The sequence below is a fragment of the Ranitomeya imitator genome, unplaced genomic scaffold (genome assembly GCF_032444005.1).
Source record: "Ranitomeya imitator isolate aRanImi1 unplaced genomic scaffold, aRanImi1.pri SCAFFOLD_1413, whole genome shotgun sequence".
NCBI lineage: Eukaryota > Metazoa > Chordata > Amphibia > Anura > Dendrobatidae > Ranitomeya > Ranitomeya imitator.
Genome location: NW_027193448.1, coordinates 11,829 through 33,462, shown reverse-complemented (window position 1 = coordinate 33,462; position 21,634 = coordinate 11,829). Strand labels below are relative to the sequence as shown.

At 52.3% G+C, this 21,634-nt stretch overlaps 2 protein-coding genes and 1 pseudogene across 2 annotated transcripts; 1 reads left to right on the top strand and 2 right to left on the bottom strand.

Annotated features, from left to right (window-relative positions):
* Positions 1-927: 927 nt before the first annotated feature.
* LOC138653254 (kinesin-associated protein 3-like) lies at positions 928-3,217 on the bottom strand (annotated as a pseudogene).
* A 779-nt stretch (positions 3,218-3,996) lies between these two features.
* Positions 3,997-6,071, bottom strand: LOC138653253 (uncharacterized). The gene is given in 3 exon segments (XM_069743226.1): positions 3,997-4,242; positions 4,244-5,230; positions 5,232-6,071. Coding segments are annotated over 3 exon segments (2,073 nt in total).
* Positions 6,072-6,080: 9 nt separating this feature from the next.
* On the top strand, positions 6,081-8,006 carry LOC138653252 (uncharacterized). Its single transcript, XM_069743225.1, has one exon. It carries the CDS (start codon positions 6,081-6,083, stop codon positions 8,004-8,006), a length of 1,926 nt encoding a protein of 641 aa, XP_069599326.1.
* Positions 8,007-21,634: the final 13,628 nt, after the last annotated feature.

The window sequence follows — 21,634 nt, the reverse complement described above, 5'->3', positions numbered from 1 at the left end:
ATGACAGTTATGATATTGCTGTAGATGTGTGCTATTGATGGAACGGACTCTAGCTTTCTCATTCCGTTGGCTACTTCAGGGAGGTCTGTTATATCCTCGAGGAGGGGGCGGAGGAGGAAATAGGGGCTAGTGCACTCCTCCAGCAGGGTACGCAGCTTACCTTCCGTCTGTAGTAGCTCCAAACCCACTCGTCCGATCTCTAACACGTCACTGAACTCGCTGTCCTTAGCTGGGTGTGGAGTATACATTGTGGGATCCAGCACTATTTTGTTGCCACGGAAGTATAGCATATCAAGTGATAGCTCGCCCAAGTGCATGTACTTCCTCTTAGTATTCTGTATTTGGCTTTCATCAGGCTCGTCTTCTTCTCCACTGGAGCTGGATGCACGCTGGTCATTCCTGTTAACTGGTACAGTACTCAGGTGCTCGGCTATGATGGAGAGGCACCCGATCACACCCCAAACGAAGTCTTCCTCTGGCTGCATCCGCCTGAAGGCCTCAGCCAAAGAGAGATCAGAACACGCTGTCTCAATGTACAGTATCTCATTCTCCCTCCACACCCTCTCCACCGGCAGGAGATAGGGGTGCTTCACACGCATTCGGGCTTCTAGCTCTTCCCCGCCTCCCTGCACCCCCACCACCCGCACAGTCTTCTCGTCCCGCACCCCCTGCCACACCCTCCTCCCCTCATCCTCCCCAACCAGCACCAGCCTGTCGTATCCGACCGGCGCAGTCATTTTTCTTCTCCTACCTACACCCCCACTGCCACTGCGCCTAGCAAGCATCCGCCGTTCACTTGCACCCGGGTACCAAAAAAAGAGTTGGAGGTACCCGTTCGGGCCATATCCTACCACACAAACCCATCTGCCACTCCAATCTATTAAAATCAAACAACTTTTTTACATGGTAAAAAAATACCAGCCTAAGTTACTCTACGCATTGCTCCCGCTGCTTGCCAATCGCAACGAGAAGCGATCTGTTATATTTCTCAAATTTGATGCGCATTAAATCCCTGCGTGAAGAAGGTTCCGCGGCCTCACAAACCTCAAATATGAGTGATGAGAAGGCATGACAAAGATACGCTGTACGCATATCTACTGTTGCTGCACGGCTAAAAATACTATCGCCATCCATGCAGAGGTTCTCTTCAGTCATATATAAATAACGCGCAAGAATACTTTTTAGTTCAGAGGATTGAAGGAAGACAGGTCTGATGTCATCGTGAAGGCAGGCACGAAGCATGCAAAAGAGAATGGCAACTGCATAATCAGGCTCGCTATTCAGCTTGCTAAGAAGACTCGTGAGAACAGCTGGAAGCCTCTCGATATGATCCTTGTTGATTAGTATTCTATTCGAAGCAAATAAATTAGAGAGTAATAAGACCGCCTCAAGACGCAGAGAGAGAGTAGATGCTTTTTGCATAATCAAATCCATCGCAAATTTGAGCGTGTTCGGGTTCTGAGCTAGATACTTGAGTGGTGCAGATGCGATAGCACCCAGAAGTGCAAATTTTGTGTCATCACTTGTCTGATGCATAAGGCCATCTAAAAGAACACTAATATGGGCGAAAGCACGGTCAGAAACTTGACGACGCCCGAAAGCAGGGTAGTGTATTGCTGCATTATTGAAAATAAGGTAGAAAAGTGGCTCCTGGAGCCTCATAACTTGGTGGCTCAGTGGTAGTAAAGTCCCCGCTTGTTATGACGGGTATTGCAAGCGGGCTGTGTGTGAAAAGATTTATGATAAGCGCACACAGCTCATGTGGCGGAGAGGGAAGGAGACATGCCAATGCAACGGCTGTATGAGTAATATTCGTTCCTTCAAAATGGTTTATATCAGCTGGTTCTGTGGAGATCATGTAGAGAAGGCGCGAGAGAAGTGCTGTCTGTTGGGTAAGCTCGTCCATCCGCGTTGTGTCTGCACGGCCACTGTGCTCGGCAACGGTCTTGCACACGGCGGGGAGACTCTCTGGGGTGAAAAGGGGGTATGTTTGTTGCTGAATAGGCTGCTGAATAGGTTGTGTCATCCCCACCAAACCAGCTACCTCTTCCACAATCTTGCGGGCATGTATCTGTGCATAGTTGAGTAAATTGCTAGCTATTATGCGCTCCCGTAGCTGAATATCAAAGGAGATATTAAATAAAAGCGCAGTTATGGGCTCAAACAAGGGAAAGCTGGTTTCATCCTGGAAAAGCTTTGTGAGAGTTGATATTAAATCAGTTTTTTTAATTTTTTGAAGCCAAGACGCGGAGGTAGCTAACCTCTGTAGAAAAGTGAGCGTGAGGAACATGAGCTGCTGATTAATCGGGCGTCTCTTCATGAAAGTGATAAGCTGGTCCAAAATTTTGGAAATATCATCCATATCTTCAAAAATATGAAAATCATTTTTTAAATCATCGGAGATTTCAGATAAATTTATAATCGTGTGCATAGCGCCAAACAGAAGCTTGTTTTGAAGATCCAGCATTTTTTTAAATTTTTCATACTCCTCGATATATTCCCTCTTGAGTTTCGCCCCCCGCTCAGCTGGCTCCGTCCCCTCTGCCCGCTCGGTCCGCTCAGCGTCTATCAAATCCCGCTTCATCCTCGCCAGCTGTGTGAACCAGACCTTGTACCTCCTATTCTCCTGCTCAATAAGTTTCAAAAGCGCCTCCGGCACTCGGTGCTTCAATAGCTGCTGGCTGTATGAGCAGCAGTGAGAAATGACAAAGAAGATAAAGCTAACGTTTGTAGCCAGAATCATAGACTTTGCCCCATCTTCATTTAGAGTACGCGACAATGCTGCCATCAAAACGTCGTTATTCGCGATGGAACGCAAATTGTTTTCCATTTCGCACAGCTTAAATATCCGCGATGTGGCCTCTATCTTTATTGGAAGCTCATCGTAGAGGCACTCTAAGTATACTAATAACTTTTCCATGCTCACAGCCCCATCCGTCCCCAGCTGCTTGTTCTGTAGAAGCGCCTCTAGCTGACAACTCAGAAGGTCTTTGTTTTGCGGGCCTAGAATCGGACAGCTCGCCAGAAGCTCATCCACTATGTCTGGAATCTCGTCCGCCCTATATACCGAAAGAGGAATCACCTTTCGCCCGCTGCTCCTCTGACGTGGCCTGTCTGCATATTCTAGTATGGTGTCGTACGTCAAAACGATAGCCTTCCGCGATGGGTCTGTCTCGATAGATGTAAGGCGAATTCGCTTGGAGATTGGCTCGGACATTTTTTGTTCGTGTTTGTTCATGTTTGCGCTGCTACATCCCCCTCATTTACTCACATGGATATTTGTTACCCGCGCATCCTCCTCATGCGCATCCAGAAATTGCCGCCTGAAGATGACGCACTTCACCAGCACCTGCATGAACACCCGGTATGATATCCCCCCATGGCTGTCCACGTCTGCCTTGTAGTCCGCCAGGATCGAGTCGCACGCCCGGTCCGTGATCGAGATGTTTATCTGCTGGAGCGCTTTCCTTAGTTCCGCATATGTCAGGACTCCCCGCATCTGCCGTCGTGGTATAGAAAGAGGGCGTGGTACTGGTCCTTCGTGAAGTTGGTGAAGACATACGTGGCCCGCTCCACGTCTGTTATCTGCCCGTCGTACGCGCTATCGCAGAGGAGCATGATCGACTCCACCCCGTGCTCACTCAGGCCCTCCTGCATCTTCCCCTGCTCCTGCAGCAGGCTGAGGAACTCTTTGGGAGTGATGCCACTCGCCATATAAAATGAGCTGCGAGCTGCGACCAACGCTTTCCTACTACCCCATGCGCCAGATACAGAGTGTCCAGCGCCCAGAGATGGGCATGTTTGCTGCTCGTCTTCACGACGGCCTCCGCATCGAGTACTTCCGCGTTGGACTCAGCACAAACTGCTTCCGGACCCCGGAGGATGAGCGCCGCATGGTGGGGCTCGCTAAGGTGCCAATAATTTACACAGAAGATTGCGACAGTAGCCGGATGGCGCGCAAGACACACCTGAAGCGGGCGGAGCTTGCTGCTTCAGCTACCCGCGCGGGCACAGCGCCGGGTAATGCGCGGGAGAAACAGCCGCATCACTCTGCAACTCCATCGCGCGTGTCCTCACAGCCTCGACGGTAAGACCGAAGTGCTCTGCAAGCGCCTCCGGCTTCCCTGACAATGAGTAGTCATCCAGCCCAACGACCTCATGAGCCAGCACCCCTTTCAGACCAAAGCTCGTGTAGGGCTCTACTAGGAGGCAGGGAACCCCGGTGGCCTTGAGGGATGGGATAAACACTGGCCTGCTCAACAACCGCTCTCCTTGTGAATAGGCGGTATGATGGCATTGAAACTACACGCACATTATCCAGTGCTTCTGCAGCAGCCACGCACAGGCCAACTTCATACCCAGAGGCTAAAAGGACTAGGCGTGGCTCTCCTTTCTGTAGCACGGTGTATGCGCCATCAACCACCTTTCTTGGATCTGTGTTTGGTACTGGCATCATCGCCTGGCGGGAGAGACAGATAATGTGCTGGAGTGTGCTCATGGGATGGTTATGGCCTGTCCTTCCGGGAATAGTAATGTCTGATGCGAGGGCTGTCATATAGCAACCATAAACCTCCTCTATGCTGCAGGGGCGCCAATCTACGACACGTGGGGTCGAACGGATCCAGGCCATCGTCTCTACGGGGTGGTGTGTACCGCCGTCCTCTCCGAGCATGAAACTGTCGTGAGTGAATACGTGAATTCCGTGCAGCTCCCCGAGTGCCCCGTTGCGGATGGCGGCAGAGCAGTAATTGAAGAAAATGAGGAAAGTCGCGTCAACCGGGACAAATGCACCAAACGCACTTATTCCGTTTGAAATAGCAGCCATTGCATGCTCCCTGACACCATAATGGATGTAACGGGCATCTGGATTGCTTGTAGAGCTTGGCTCCATTGAGACAAGCGTGGGCACAGCAGTTAGATTGGAACCAGTCAGATCTGCACTCCCCACCACCATGTTTTCAGGAAGGATACGCTCAGCTATAAGCTGCAGAATTTTCTGACTCTGTTGACGAGAGGCCAGCGCCTTAGCTCCCAGCTCCGCACGGAGCGCTGCAAAGCCCTCGTCCCCCACTGAGAATAGGGAGTCCAGTGTCAGACTCTGCAGCATTGTAAATCGATTATTGAGAGCAGAAATGTCCTTCGCATTGAACAAGGACTCCCAGTGTTTGTATGCAGCCTCCTTCTCCTCCACGATGCGAGAGAACTCATTCCGAGCCTCTTCTATGATCCGTGAACGGCTCCTGCGGGTAACCTAGGAACAATTTTAGCTGCTCTGCGCCGGCTGCTCCCAGCGGTGACCCATGCACAGCAGCCGTTCCCGCCTTCGGAGAGCCAAAACCAATCGTTGTGCGTACACGGACGAGGATCGGACGATCCAGACGTGTACGGAACGCATGGCTAAATACAGCAGCCAGTTCCTCTAAATCCGTGTCGCCCTTCTCCACCGTCAGGACCTGCCAGCGATACGCCTCGAAACGCCGGGTAACATCTTCGCTGAAGCTCTTCCCAGTGGAACCATCAATCGTTATTCCGTTGTCGTCATAAATAACTATTAGATTGCTTAGGCGAAGATGACCAGCAAGGCTACATGCCTCTGCACCCACACCCTCCTGGAGGCATCCATCACCAACCACACATACAACACGCTGGTCCGCAAGCATCACGGGGTGACGGGCAGCCGCAAGCCGTGAAGCTATCGCCATCCCGACGGCGTTAGCCAGCCCCTGCCCGAGGGCACCGGTCGTAACCTCTATACCAAGCTCCGGGCTCCGCTCAGGGTGGCCGGGCGTCCTGCTCCCAAGCTGACGGAAGGAACGGAGATCGTCTAGCGTGATGCCATAGCCAAATGTGTGAAGAAGACTGTACAGGATGGCGGAGGCATGTCCGTTGGAGAGGACGAAGCGGTCTCGGGCGGGCCAGAGGGGACGGCTGGGCGAGAAGCGCAGAAAGTCGCGCCATAGAACGAAGAGCGCGGGGGCCATACCAAGCGGGGCACCCGGATGGCCGCTATTCGCAGCGTTCACCTGGTCGACGGCAAGGCAGCGGAGGGCGTTCACGCATGCAGTGGACATGTTTAATATATGTCCATAGTTTCGATCGCCGGACCCGTCGTGACCGCGGCGGATATGATGGGGTCCTTCATGTTCGAGGTGTGCTATCTGGGCTCAATGCGGTTGATCGGGGAGGTGATCCAGCTGAAGGGGAGCAATGCTGTCATCCAGGTCTACGAAGACACGTCGGGCCTGTCTGTCGGCGATAAAGTGGAGCGATCAGCGAGACTACTGTCTGTGCAGCTAGGGCCGGGGCTTCTCAGCTCGATCTATGACGGCATTCAGCGCCCGCTGGAGGAGATCGCGCGTATGACTAATTCTCCTTTTGTACCGCGCGGAGTGTCTGCATCAGCGCTAGACTTGCACAAAAAGTGGTCTTTTACGCCAAAGGTGGCCGTGGGTGATTTAGTAGCGCAGGGTGACATCTTTGGGATCGTCCCAGAAAACGAGCTACTGGACTGCCGCATAATGGTGGCGCCATACGCACTAGATGCCCAGAGCCGAGAAAAAACAACAATACCTGGCGGAAAGGTGACCTACATCGCCCCGCAGGCTAAGGACGCGTATACGGTTGCAGAGGATAACCGAATCTTGGAGGTGGAGTTTGAGGGCAAGCGCTACACGTATGGCCTTTCTCATTTCCACCCGGTTCGGACTCCCCGACGTATTCTCCGTAAGCTACCCTGCATAAACCCGCTTATAACGGGCCAGCGTGCACTAGATGGTATCTTCCCGATGGCGATAGGGGGAACGGCTGCGATTCCAGGAGGGTTTGGGTGTGGCAAGACCGTTGTGAGCCAAGCTATCAGCAAATATGGCAACACAGATGTTATTGTGTACATAGGTTGTGGGGAGCGCGGGAATGAGATGGCCGAGATTTTGACGGACTTTCCGGAGATGAAGTTTGAAACAAAGAGACTTATTGACGGCAAGATAGTCACAAAGACAGTGGACATCTTCAGCAGGACCGTATTGGTGGCAAACACGTCAAACATGCCAGTTGCGGCGCGTGAGGCGAGCATATACACTGGTATAACCATCTCGGAGTATTTTCGGGATCAGGGGTACAACGTGACTCTGTTAGCAGACTCTACATCGCGCTGGGCAGAGGCGCTACGCGAGATAAGTGGGAGGTTGGGTGGCATACCAGGGGAGGGAGGGTATCCGGCTGATCTAGCGTCCAAGCTGAGTCATTTCTACGAGCGTGCAGGTCGAATTGTATGCTTAGGAAATTCGAATGGATGCTGGAGTCCGGAGAATGTAAGCGATGAGAGTTGTCCCGCCATAGCGGCAAATGAGGGACCACTGAGCCAGGGTCAGCGTGTGGGATCAATTTCTGTTGTGGGTGCAGTGTCACCAGCGGCGGGAGACCTGTCAGATCCGGTTGCAGTGAGCACATTATCTATTGTACAGGTGTTTTGGGGGCTGAGTAAGACGTTAGCCAAGCGCAAGCACTTTCCGTCTGTCGATTGGTTGATAAGCTACTCACGATGTCTGGAGACATTAGAAAGCTGGTATAGTGCGAAGGATCAAACATTTCTGAGCAACAGAGAAAAGGCGTGTGCATTGCTTCAGAATGAGGTGGCCATACAAGAGACAGCGCAGCTAGTGGGTTATGATAGCCTTGATGACAGCGAGAAGCTGGTTCTGGATATCTGTAACATGATCCAAGAGGGCTATCTCCAGCAGAACTCGTATACAACCCATGACAAATTCTGTCCGTTTATAAAAACCACGAAAATGCTTCGAAATTATATCTATTTTTATGAAAATTGTAAAACCGCTTTAGAGCAGAAACGCGTTTACTCTGAGTTGAAATTGTCGCTAAATGAGCTAATAACAAAGCTTTATCGCATGAAATTTATCGACACTAATGGACCTAACGGGCTCGAGAAGGGCATTCAGGAGTTGGATCAGCTGTATGATACCATAACCGCAGCGTTTACCAAGCTCTAGCCACTGCTTCACTTTTGTATAATCGCCAAGGTCACAATATCCTCCTTCTGGAAGTTCTTCTGACACAGAGGACACCGCCGACTTCTGTTTGAGAAGATCGCTTTCAGGCAGTCGTCGCAGCTCAGGTGGCCACAGCCCTGCAGGCAGCTATCGCATATCCGACCTTTGCACACTGGGCACAACAGTGTCTTCTTCAGGTTATCCAGTAAATGTGAAAACTGAGTCCGCGACTCTATTTCTGAGAAACGCTTCGTCTCCGCTTCTAGGTAGCGCAGGTCATCCTCCTGGACAATGTGCTTACTTGTTGTTTCCACTGCCTTCACCAGGTAGCCTGACGCCTTCTCGATGTATGCCTGGTGATACCGCATGCTTGTGGCTAGCTCATGCAGCCGCTGCGATGTCACCCTTGACGCCGGGTCAACTGGCCTCATAAGAGGATCTAGGTTCTTTACGATCTCCCCTAAACTCTTCAACTCATCGACACAAGCTGCTAGTGTCTCCTCCACCTTACCAGCTTTGTCGGTATGCGCTAGCTCGGCGGATATGGCTGCTGGAAGAAAAGAAAGACATGCTGTGTAAAATGTCTCTGGTAATCGCGGCGCCTCTTGCTGCGCCGGCGGCGCCTCTTGCTGCGCCGGCGACGCCCCTGGCGGCGCCCCTGGCGGCGCTTGTAAAACTGCCTGTATGCTCTTGATAATCTGTATGGGATTCCCTGAGCTTGCATCTGCATTCGTATTTGTCTCACCAGGCACAGCCTCCTCCTTGATAACTCCTATTTGTTCGCTCAGCGTGATTGCGCTGTCAATCAAGCCGACCAAATCATCAACAGAAACGGCCTTCTGCTCCAGCTGCTCAACCATTGGCAGCAGAATTTCATTAATGTGCACTAACTTTTCTCCATTATTAAAACCCCTACCAAGGGAATCGAACTCAGGACTGTCCGGATCGACAGCACTGAATAGCTTCACAGCTGGAAGCTCTAGTCTCCGGCGGGCCTCGTCGCCTATGAAGCCCTCTTGCAACTTTGACAGAGCTTCTGTTAACTCTGAAGTATCCGTCAAGAATGCTGTTATCTGCTCATTTGTCTCAGGGACAAGCTCATCTTCGGCTGGTTGGCTGGCCAGTAACCTGTCAATCTGGTCCCGTGTCATGCCTGTCTCCGCAACAAACTCTGCCATCGGCTTCTGTGCACGTGCAGCTATCTGGCCAACTATTTCCGCAAGCTGGACAGACTGCCCTGTTGTATCTTGGGCACCCAGCTCACCTTCCAGCTGAGCCAAGTCGGCGGTAAGGCCTACAAGCAATAGTCTGTTACGCTCCTCATCTTTGTTCACCTTATTAGTCTGTTTATTTGTCGGTTCACCCGGTTTTTCCTCTTCGAGTATTTTTGCTATTTCCAGCACATTTTCGGCGTTATTCCGGCCACTACGACTGTTTATATTGTCTACCAAGAATGCAGCCCACGCTCTCCGCCTGGGCCAGTCCTCCCTGAACAGATTAAAGAGCCCCTGTTTGCAGGCGAGAGCAAGCTTGTCCAGGTGCAGAAGCACCTCCTTATCTCCTGCGGGAGATTCGTCTGCGATAGCTTCTTCGAAGCGCTTGAGTAGGGGTGCCACGTCTACGTAGCAGCTCTTGAGAAGATTGGGAAGGGCATCTAGCAGGGTATAAATTGGCTGGGCGCTTTTTTTATGTGATAGCCGCATCGTGTAGCGGGTTGCAATCAGAAGGAAAACCTTAGCAATGATGTTCTCCATTGTGTAGTCAATCTGCTCGTGAATATCTAGCATCTGCTTCTCCGCTTCCTCCATCTGTGCCAGGACAGCCTGGTAGAGAGGCTCGAGACGGGTAATCACGTCATTAACAGCAGTGAACATACTTTTTGAAGTTTTTTTAAAAGTGTTTTTTTGAAGTTTGAGCCCATGCATCTGGATGACGAGCTCAATACTTTGGAGGCCCGGCCAACGTTACAGAGGACATAGTGATACCGGGGCTTCTAGGGTACCTGCCTGTCGCGACGGATGACATTCTCTGCATGGCTCTAGCGACTAATGCTATCATACCCGCAGCCGCAGCAGCAGCCGCAGCCGCACCCGTAGCCGATGTGACACGGGGGGAATCTTCTAGCGCTAGGCTCTGTGGATGACTCTGTTTACCTGATAGACGTCGACAGAAAGGTGCTGCATGCGTCCTTCCCCAAAATACACACAGACACAGTAACTTCAGTGATCTACTCACGGGATGGGCGATACCTGTTTTCAGGGGGCTTGGATGGGCGGGTAATAGCGTACAGTCTAGAATCATGCAATGTAGTCGGGATGATTGAAGAAGCAACTAGCATTGAATGGATGTCATTGCATGGGCAAGGGAACTTCATTGGGCGGGATCAGACGATGGCACAGCGTGGATTTTTGATTTCAGTAAGCCAGCAGCACCGAAAGTTGTCTCAATACTGGCGGGGCATGCAGCATCCGTATGCTGTGGTTCATTGTCACACAACTCCAAATTCCTGATAACAGGCTCAGCAGATGGCACAGTGCGCCTCTTTGATCCCAGTGTACACAAGTGTCTGTCAAAAATAGACCTGGGCTCACCCGTAACATGCCTGAAGGTCTTATCATGCACGGGAACACCGTTTAAGCGGTCCTCACTGGGGGCGGTACTCGTAGGTTGCGAGTCCGGTCTGTTTGCAGTTATTTCTACGAGCGATAAAACACTCCAGGTTATGGCCCAAGACAGCAGCCACGAAAGCTCGATCGAGTTCATAGACTTTGCGCTCAATAAATACATCGTGACAGGGTGCAGTGGAGGCACTGTTGCGATCCACGACATGCAACATAACCTAACGGAACGGTTCACATTTACATTGGGGGCATCATGCACCCAAGCCTACCTCGCAGGAGAGAAGATATACGTTGGCCTATCAAATGGGGTCGTGGGTTGCTTTGATGTGCTCTCTGGGGCTAAAGTGCTCGAATTCGACGCCTTTGTAGTCAATGATGAGCTTGGTGGTGATAGAGAAAAACCAATCCTGTGCATGCAGCTACTTGATGATGAGAGCATTGCTATTGGGGGTGATAAGGCGCTATTCGTATGGAGTACAGCGGCTGAGCAGTACAGTGAGGGGGAGAGCTTCGAGGAGGGGGATGAGGGTGACGATGGTGACTTGGAGGATGAAGAACTAAGCGCAAATAATTGAATTCTATAAATATTTCCTTCTGGTTCCTTCTGGTTATACGCTTCAGTTAGCCGATCTGCACCAACTCGACCTCAAAAATAAGTGCTGCACGAGCAGGAATACGGGGTGGAAAGCCCCTCTCCCCATATGCCATATCGTATGGTATGACGAGCGTCGCTTTCTGTCCAACACGCATCTTTGCGAATCCCTCGTCCCAGCCGCGGATAACACTACCCTGACAAGTTTAAACATGAAGGGTAGCGGATTATTAACATTGCTATCAAATACGCTTCCATCTAACAGCTTTCCGGTATACTTGGCCATTACTGTCTGTCCTTTCACTGGCAGGTCGCCTGTCCCCTTCAGCCGTGGTTATTATTATCAACCCTTTCGGCGCAATGTTGCCTACATCTATCTTAGCCGCCACCTTGTCCAAAGTAAATACCGCTCCCTGCTTAAACATGAACTGCTTCTTCGTATTCATAAAACAAATGCGGGGAATCCCAAAAACAGCCTTCTCCACTTCATAGACAATCTGCGCGGCTTCAGCCTCAAAACTTAGGGTGGCATGGTATGCCTCGTTTCTCTGCAGCTGGCAGCTTCCTGCTTCGTAGACAAAGCAGATTTCATGCTCTGTGATCTCCAGGCGAGGATTGTGGTAGCAGGTGTCTGCGGCAAGTATCGCGGCAAGCAGAAGTAGCATTTTTTATTTTCCATTTTTTTTATTCTAGTGTCTCTACTCAAGGCTACAGTCACAACCAGTTACAACATAGCTTAGCTTAGCACACACCTCAGCCTTCCTCTTCGTCCAGTATCTTTGCCAGGTCTGAGTAACCCCGTATGTTCTGGGCGAGGCGCGCGGTGTGGTCTCCGCGACGGAAGCTCTCCCGCACAGCAGGTATGCTCATAGGATCAACGGCCCCATCTCCGACGACGACGATTGGATCCGGCCGGAAAGAGGTTCGATCTGTGCTCTTATCTGACCGCTTCCGCGCTTTCGCATTATTCTTTGTAGATCCTGCCAGCACACAGTGGCACGTGCGGCACACGCCTGCATGGTTCAGTATTAGCCAGGGGCGATGGCATATTGCGCACTGATGCATACACTGAGGTAAATACTTCCCCTGCCGGAGTCTGCCTAAGCAGATCGAACAAAAGTCCAGACCCTGCGATTTTTGCTTTCGTACGTCCGACGAATAGCAGAAGGGCGTGCAGTATACATCCGTAGACGAGAGATATGCCCGCACCTCCCCACAGACATTACATATGTCATTGCAGCAGCCAAACTGCGCGAGTGGCTGGCAGTACGGCTTGCATCGACCTGGGTTGCTATGTCTGTACTGCGCTTCACGTACAGTCTGACTGAGCTGTCCTAGTTTTGGTAGGGTCAAGATATTCACGTTCATCCGTGATGGAACACATGATACGAGCGAACGTATGGGGTAAACAGCTTCTCCAGTCTGGAATACATCGCCGAGAACGGCGTCCAGTGGGACATCTGCATGACTCTCCTCCTGCAGACCCAAAATCTGGACATTGTCGCAGAATAGGATCGTGTACTCAGTCTCCAGCTGCTTACAGTAGCTGAGGACAGTCCATCGCCATCCGGGCCTTCGAAAGGAAGAAATAAGCGGCATCGAAGAAGACATGGAGCTCGATAAAATCCGCCATTTACCAAAATTTGGCCAAAAATTTATTTTTTGAAATTTTTTATTTTTTATTTTTTGAATTCAAAAAAATATTCAAAAAAATTCAAAAAAATTCAAAAAAATTCAAAAAAATATTCAAAAAAATATTCAAAAAAATATTTACAACTAACACTCTCTAAATTTAAAAAGTGCGATTATCTCTCTATGACACCGCTTTTCCGCTATCTGAAGTGCAGTACATCCCTTTGGAAAGCAGCTAATTGCTTTGCTACTTTGAAAATGTTTTTCACTTGTCAGCAGCAAACGAGCGCAGTCTACGCGGTTATGATATGTTGCCCACATGAGGGCTGTCCATCCGAAACTATCTTGCATCCCAGCTTCTCTAGATATGAGGATCTCGATGCATGATGAGTGTCCAGCCTCTGCTGCGTGCATGAGTGCTGTCCTACCAGATTGATCTGTTAACCGTGCTTCACAAAGAAGAAGAAGGGCAGCATCAGCATATCCATGTCTAGTAGTGTATATGAGAGCCGTGAAGTCGGTGTCTGCGATGTTTACAGTAAAGGCGTCCTTCAAATTTAGCTTGATCAATGGTAAACTGCCTATTTCAGCGGCTAACATGAGATCTGTCTTTATATTTGTGTGTTTTAAATTTAAAAAATTATTGTTAAAAAAATATTTATAAAGATTTGGATTTGTTTTACTTGCTTCTGTCGCTTCAACGATTAAATTCTGATAATTAATAGCATTTTCCTGGATAAAAGTTTGAAAATAATCGGGAAAATCGGCTGAAATGTGTATTTTTCTCATAAAAACAATAATAGATCTAATTATTTTCAATTGTTCTAACAAATTGTTGTTGACAAATAATATAGATGAAGCCTCTTCTTTTTCAAATAAAAACATCGTTTTCTCTAGCTCTTTCTCTAAAGATGGATCAGATAATTGGTACAAAATTGTTGTCCCTTTGTTCCCTACAAGAAAGTGCATCAGTGCTGTATAGCCTTTGTCGTCTTGCATACCCGCCTCATACGGTAGCAGTATCTCCACAATATCCTGCTTGTTCAGCAGCATCCCTATCCCCAACGCTGTCGCACCCTCCGGCACACTGTACCCTTCACATACATACTCTTTCGTCAGATACATACCTGCCTCATACCTCGCCAGAATCTTCACCGCCTCTCCTGAATCCTCCACCACTGCCCCCATCAACGCTGTCATATCGTGCACATTCCGCATCCCTCCCTCATACATGGCCAATAACCCCATTAGCTCTTTATTCCTCCTCTTCGTTGCATACATAAGTGCTGTGTATCCAAAATCGTCCTGCATCCCCGCCTCACACAGAAGCAGATTGACACACTCCGGTTTATTCTTCAGCACTGCTGTCATCAGCGCTGTCCGGCCGTGATTGCTCTTGTCACAATGCCCCAACCAGCAAAGGCTCCTCTTCACACCGTCCATATCTCCCTTCCCCACCATTAGCATCAACTCCGTCGCACCGCTACAGGATCGTGTCGGGATCCCCACACGCAACTTTTTGTCTGCTATGTATCTGACAAATGTGAGAATGTTGCAGTTGTACTCAATTAGTTGTTGAAATAGTTTGCTTAGCGTAGTTCCCCTCTTCTCCAAATATGCTACCAGGTCACCCCCAGCTCGTATAACATGGAATGACTGACGAAGTAGTGGGAATACATCCAGCGCTCGGGATATTCGCTCTAGCCTTCTCATTGTGTTCTCGGACACCTGACCAGATTTAGCCTGCAGCTCCCCTACAGCGAGTGCGCTCGCTTCCACCTCCCTCTGGACATCTGCCTCTGAGAATGTGCATAGGATGCCGAAAGCAGAGGGGGTGGAGATTGCATGCATCAGCGCTGTGTATCCGGTGTCATCCTGCATCCCACTTTCACGTCGGAGTAGCACCTTCACACTCTCTGTCTTGCCTAGCAGAGTAGCTATTATCAGGGCTGTGGATCCGGCGGGGATAGTTGTACTCCCGCATGCAAACGCTTTTCTTACCCGGAGGCCGTGCTCCAGTCCCGCCAGGGCCTCCACACAGCTCCCGTCCCCCACTACGGAGTGCATGAGCGCCGTGACACCATTCTTGCTCTGCATCCCCGCCTCCACGCGCAGTAGGTTGACTAGCCCCGCCTGCCCCGTCTGACAGGCCACCATCAGTGCTGTTACTCCCCTATATGTCTGTCCGGCCAGGTGTATATTATCCTGCACCTGCTTATAGTTTCTATGAGCGACAGCGTTTATGAGGGGTGTTCTCCCCACCTCCCTTCCGTGTAACCGCATCCCCGGACATGCCTGCAGCACTGCAGCCTGCACCTCAGCTGGGAACCACCCAGAGCTGACACAGAGATCGGCCACCTCCTGAGCCCGCCAGGTAACCAGATGCAGATACTTCCCCAGATTCTTCTTATTCGCTATGCACACCCGCAGCTTCTCCATATCTGCCTCCTGGCTGTAGAAGCGGTGGTTGACTATCTCTGTTGCGCGGGGCCGTGCTCTGGGGTCTGTGTTGAGACAAGCCTGTACAAGGTTTCGCAGGTCCTCCGAATATACACTCCCACTCGCCCCCATATCCTGCAGTATCACACCCATGGACCAGATGTCTACCTGCTCGTCGTACTTGCCAGACGGGACCTCCGGGGCCATGTACTTCGCTGTCCCGGTCACAGAACCCGCCACAGAGCCCACACCCAGTCCCCGGGACAGTCCGAAGTCACACAGCTTCCACACCCCATCCCGCCCATGGAGGATGTTGTCTGACTTCACGTCCCGGTGGATGATGCGGGGCTTGTCGAGCGGGTTGTGCAGGTAGGCGAGTCCCGCGGCTATGTCCCGGAGGATGGCCCAGATAGCTGCCTCGGGGAGTGGGGAGCTGGTGTGGCGGGCCTGGTTGATGTGGTTGGTGAGCGTGTCTTCGCACAGCTCCATCTCGAGCAGCAGGCTGGCCTTGGTTTGGCCAGTAGCTGCACAACATTCTGATGGTTGAGCTTCTGCATGGTGGTGCCTCCTTTTCAATCGCACTGATGTCACCCTGCGATAACCCCCTTGTTCCAATCACCTTCACGGCCACAGGCCATCTATCCTTCCGCACGGCACTGTACACCTTGCCAAATGCGCCATTGCCAATGAGCTCTGGCTGGTCATATCGATCGGATAGCTCTTGTGGAATATGGGCCATATTTTAAATCCCTCTTACAAATGGAGAATACAGTCCCAGGTGGATATACACCCATCCTACACCACAGATGCGAGGAGAGTGGATGATTGGTTTGGTACCAAGAGTACTTATGGAGCTGTGACCTGGGGCAATATGGAAGTGCTGAATACCACTTCACAGTCCTATGCTTACCGCATCGACTACATCATCCCCTGTGGAAGATGCCTCGCTAACGTGTCCGGATCTAGAACAGGGCAAATAGAGCGAAGGACATCCTGCTGGTCTTGATGCTGGATGGGGTGATACTGTACAGCGCAGGCCCGGCGATAGGGCATTCCCTCGGCAGCTCTGCAGTGTGTCTATCGCGAGTCTAGCTGTGGCTATCTAAACTAACCGGCTTGTGTGGGAGGATCCGCATGCCTGCATTGACTGGGCTGAGATCCGTCTGCTCCTCACCTACACTACAGGCTGTTTCTGCTGCTTTGTTGTTCTGTGACAGATGCTCAGTGAGTGCACTAGCTACAACGGGAGGATAAGGTACTCATAAGTTGCCTCTACTTGGCTGAGGGGCATTCCTTCGTTCTCCTGCCTCCCATCACTCCATATCCTACTCACACCCCAGGGCTATTGGGGAGTCCATTCGCTATATCCTCCGCATCCTGGCTCTGTGGCCGGGCTTTGTTGCTGCAAAGCACATTGCAATCTGGCCCACTCCACTGCTCGCCCGTGCTGGTACTATGCTCTCTAGCTAAAGTGCATCTTTCAGTTCTTGAGCTGTAAGGAGGGGCTGGCAGCATGTTTGTATTGGATATGCTCGTGATCGTTGACTCTGGGCTCGGAAGGCAGGAGATCTGCTGCACCCCGAGTGACTCAGTGCAGCTGTGGTTCGAATAGCTCTGCCTGCAGATACTATGCAGTAGGCCGGATGCCCATGTCTCTGTTACACTGGATCCTGGGAGTGTCCTTCTCTGTCTGAGGTGCTGGACTCGCATCAGGCCACACCCGCTTTCAAGTAAGGTACAGGCGGGTGGAGAGTGGATGCACATAGCAGACTATGAACATTCAGCAATGCCTGCAGCGGGTTACAGAGGACTGCGGTGGAGGATGTATTGAGGGGGCATGGGAGCCAGAGACCCACCCAGCTTAGTAAACCCGTAGGCCTGTGTCTGCTGCTGATACATTGCAGTGAGGTAACTCCCGAGCACATTGTGTGGGGATCAGATGCGGTCTGGGATTATCCCGGAGCTGCACTTTAGTCAGGTGGGGTTACCCACACAGGTGCTGAGGATAGTAGCCCATCTGGGTACGAGTCCCATACTCTATATACTAATTGGGAACGACTAGGAGGTGGGATGTGGGCTCTGCTCACACTCACTCTCCAATACAGGTGGGTAGAGCGGGTACTAGATAGTGTATTGGCATATCTACTCAAGGTTGGGTAGTGGGATGTGGCCGGGGTGGTGTTCTAGCTCCCTGGTGTATATTTAGGCTGGTATGGGCTCAATGGGGTAGTTGGGATGGGGTGGGGGAGATGGTATCCTCTGGTTCTCTGGGTGTACTGTATGGTGGGGTTTACTCGTAGGTGGAGAGAAATGTGACTACAGGTGTATCACATCTCTCGGTGGCTATCTGTTTCGTCGTGGCGCTAGGGGAACCCCACTGTACTCCCTCGTGCTCCTCAACCCCCTCTCATGGTCTGCCAGCAGCTTAACACACTCCAGACGGCCCTCATTAGCCGCATGCATCATGGCCGTCCATCCCCATTGATCCTGCATCCCCTTCTCGTATGGAAGTAGCAGTTCCACGATGTTTGGGTTGTTATTCTTAGCTGCACATATGAGGGCAGTCAATCCGTCACTATCCCGTATCCCCACCTCACACAGCAGTAATCTGGCGCACTCCACGTGGCTCTTCATCCCCGCGTACGTCAGGGCAGACCACTCCTCCCAGTTCTTATTGCATCCCCCGCCTGGTGCAGGTGTCTCCTCACCCTATCCGCATCTCCATCCCCTGCTGCCCTCATCAGCTCTGTCATCTTACAGACCCTCTTCTGCACACGCACACGTAGTCTCTTCTCATGTATCACCTCTGCTACACAAGGAGGGAAGTACCGCTCCTGCAGGCACAGATCGACCACTTCCTGGATGCTCTCCTGAGACAAGAAATACACGTAGGGAAATATTTCATCGCGATTGGAGATGGCTGCGCGGATGTCGATGTAGTCATGCTCCCAATCTATTCGGAAGGTGTACTCGGGATAAGTAGGGTCTGATACAGTGCTGTTGTATGCATGAGCAATCGGTGGAACGGACTCGAGGCTTCTCATCCCACTGGTAATGTCAGGGAGATCAGTTATGTCCTCTGGTAGGTGCGGAGGAGGAAGTGGGGGCTTATGTACTCCTCCTGTAGAGAATGGAGTTGCCCTTCACCACCATACAGCTCCTGTCCTACCTTCCCTATCTCCAGGACATGGGTGAATTGGGTATCACCGGCTGGATGTAGTATGCAAGCAGTGGGGTCAATAACTAGTCTATCCTGGTAGAAGTATATCATATCCAGTGACAACATTCCCAGGTGCATGTACTTCTTGCTCTCCTCTGTATCGTCTTCATCATCCTCGCTACCCTCTATCGAACTGTATCGGCTATCATCGACTAGCACAGTGTGCAGATGCTCTGCCAGAGTGAGAGGCAGTCTGTATGTCCCAGATTGTATCCTCATCCCGCCTGAATGCCTCAGCCACAGATAGATCGGAACAAGCCGTCTCCACATACACTATCTCATTCTCCCTCCACACCTCTCCACAGGTAGGAGTGCTTTAGCCCCAGCACAGTTCAACCCCTCATTCTCTCCCCACAACCCCTCCGTCCCTGCCACACAGCTCTGTCCCTATCCTCAACCAACTATCAGGTGACTGTAACCCCCAGACTCAGCTGCTGGCATTGTCCCCTGCCCACCACTCTTCTCAGCACCCAGGTTGTGGCCTACAGCACTAGGGTACGACTACTGTGCAGTAAAATCTGCCCCGACTTCACACAGACAGGTTGGGCCATTGATGGAGCTGCATGGACTAATAAGCCATCAGGCATCCAGCACCGTCTACAGTAAGGAATGCTATGTCAAGCAGGACGCTAAGTAGAAGTATCTGCAGAATATCATAACCTAACGCACAAACTATTATGCAAAAAATATTATTTGAGCCAAACCAAGGAATGCAGAAGGCAGCAGAACCCGGAGATGCTGGGGAAGAGAAAGCAGACGCACCGGAGGCCGGCCTGGCCCCTGGTTGGAATGGACGCATCCAGACGCCCCCTCCCAGCACAGGAGAGACTGTGGCCTGCAGACTGCTAGCGGAGACCCAGACTGGGGGCGGGAGTAGCAGTGCTACGGCGCAGAGTGAGTGCTGTAGCGGGACAGGACACATCCGGGGGCCCTGGCACTCTGTGCAGGCCACAGTTGGAGATAGCACCCCAAGGCCTGCAGTGGCTGCTTATATAGCCCACGAGCTGCTTATCGCACTATCTCCACTAATGTTCCTATCACCCGGGAAGACAGTACAATGCCCCCGGTTACACCGGTCCTGTCTATATGGACACCCCCAGCCCAGACGGGCTCCGCACTCTAGGGGACACTCCCACCACGGGATCAAGGCCCGGTGCACCTGCCCGATGACTGGTGGCTGGATTGATGGCTAGGTTGCTGACTGCCGGACGGCCGGAGCACACCCGCCTCATCTCCCGCCCCTGCAGCACCCCAGCCAGGGGATGTCCTGGGTGGGTGCAGAAGATCCCCGGACCCCCAATATATCCTCCCGGTAGCCCGAAGACGTATTGGCAGCACTGCGGGATGCAGCTGGGCAGGGAGTGCACCCGCTGGGAGGGGAGACGTGTCAGATGGCTAGTGGCCCGGGTACGATATGCCAGTGCAGCTGGCATCAGGGGCACTCACAGCACCCCACACGCCCGTGCAGTGGGGGGAGTGCATGATACCAGGATACACCCCTGCCACCCGGGAGCACAGAGGGGCAGGCTACAGGGATGGGCATGGGGCTCGCCTGGCAGAGAGGGAAGAGCTCGATACGGGTGTGCCAAGACAGCCGGGTGGTGTGTGGGACGCTGGGGCAGGGTGAGGGTCGGGGAGTGAGTAGCACTGTCTGAATAGATACCACAACATGGCCGGGTGCATGCGGGAGTGGTACGCAGGGACTGTAGCCACAGATACGACCCTTCACCACATGGCGCGGCATGGCAGACGGGCTGGTGGTGTCGCCTGCCCACCCTCTGCACCCCGTGAGTGCGGCATCCTCCCCGCCTCTGCTGTGTCCAGCTCCGGGGCCTGCTGTACGGGTGTGGAGAGTAGCATAGCCCAGACTGCTGTGGGCTGGGATGTCACCTATGGCTCGGCTCATGCAGCCCGCTCCCCGAGCTCTCTTCACGTGCCTGCCAGACTTCCATGACAGGCCCGTAGTACACCCGGGAGGGCACCAGGCAGGTGTCCAGCGGCACCAGAGCCTCATCGAGACAGGAGGCAGGGCTGGCCGTGCAGCATATCAGCCCTGTCCATAGTGCTAGCACGTGTGGATAGCCGGGGAGCTACCTGGTAAGTTGGCCCATCCACACTGGCTACCGGATCTCCTGCGCTGGGTGCAGGAGCGCGGCTGTGGCCTGATCCATCCCGTGAGTTGATAGTAGTCTGGGGCCAGCTATGGTAGCACCCAGGCGGGAATCTTCTGCCCTCACTCTACCAAGTGCGGGAGGCCGGTAGAGGCAGTGCAGGGGACGCTCAGCATGCGCCCCTGTTCATGTCCTCGACATTGTAATGCACAGCAGGATGGACGAGTATGCAGAGGACCACACACCCGTGCTCTGGGGGTGCCGGAGTGCTCCTAGCACGAGCACCCCTGATGCCGGTGCGTCTTTGATCGTGTCCTCGCAGGTGAGCCAGTGCATATACTGGGTATGCGGGTGGGAGGGGACTGGGAGAGGCTGTACAGCTGGGAAGTGCACGGCAGAGGAGGAACGGGCTGGGGAAGATTGAGGTAGGTGCAGTGGTGGGAGTAGAGGAAGGAGTGTTCCTGCTTGCCTGTGGGGCTGGCTGCGGGCGTGTGGGTGACTGGGGGAGGTGTGCTGTTGCAGTGGACGGGCACTTACCTGTGTGGTATTCTGTAGCATCCCCATTGTGAGAGTGTATGCAGGTGTATCCAGGAGCAGAGATCGGGGTGTGGGCATCCAGAAGTCGGGAGGGCAGCTCGCAGGGTCTCCGGATGAGCAGGAGTGGGATAGAAGGGGTGAGCGTGGGGTTGATCGCCTGTGGGCGATGGACTGTTAGCTGAAGGGCGTACAGAGACTGGTAGGTCTGCTGCGGGGGGAGGTGCTGTGTGTCACTGGGTGAGTGGAAAGGATAAAAAATGGCGATACCGCCTGGTCTTGCTCAGAGGTACACTGAGCTGGTCCTCATCGGCCAAGGTGCATTTGGGAGGGTGTACTCAGCTGTGAAAGATAATGGAGAGCGGGTGGCTGTGAAGGTGGTGGACATGGATAACTTCCCTGAAGAAACAGACAGGGAGCGTCTCCACAATGAGCTGGAACTCAACAAGACCCTCAATCATCCGAATATAGTGCAATCC

Bases quoted from the DNA above. Each gene is read 5' to 3' on its own strand.
- LOC138653252 (XM_069743225.1), top strand. From the start codon at position 6,081: ATGTCCATAGTTTCGATCGCCGGACCCGTCGTGACCGCGGCGGATATG.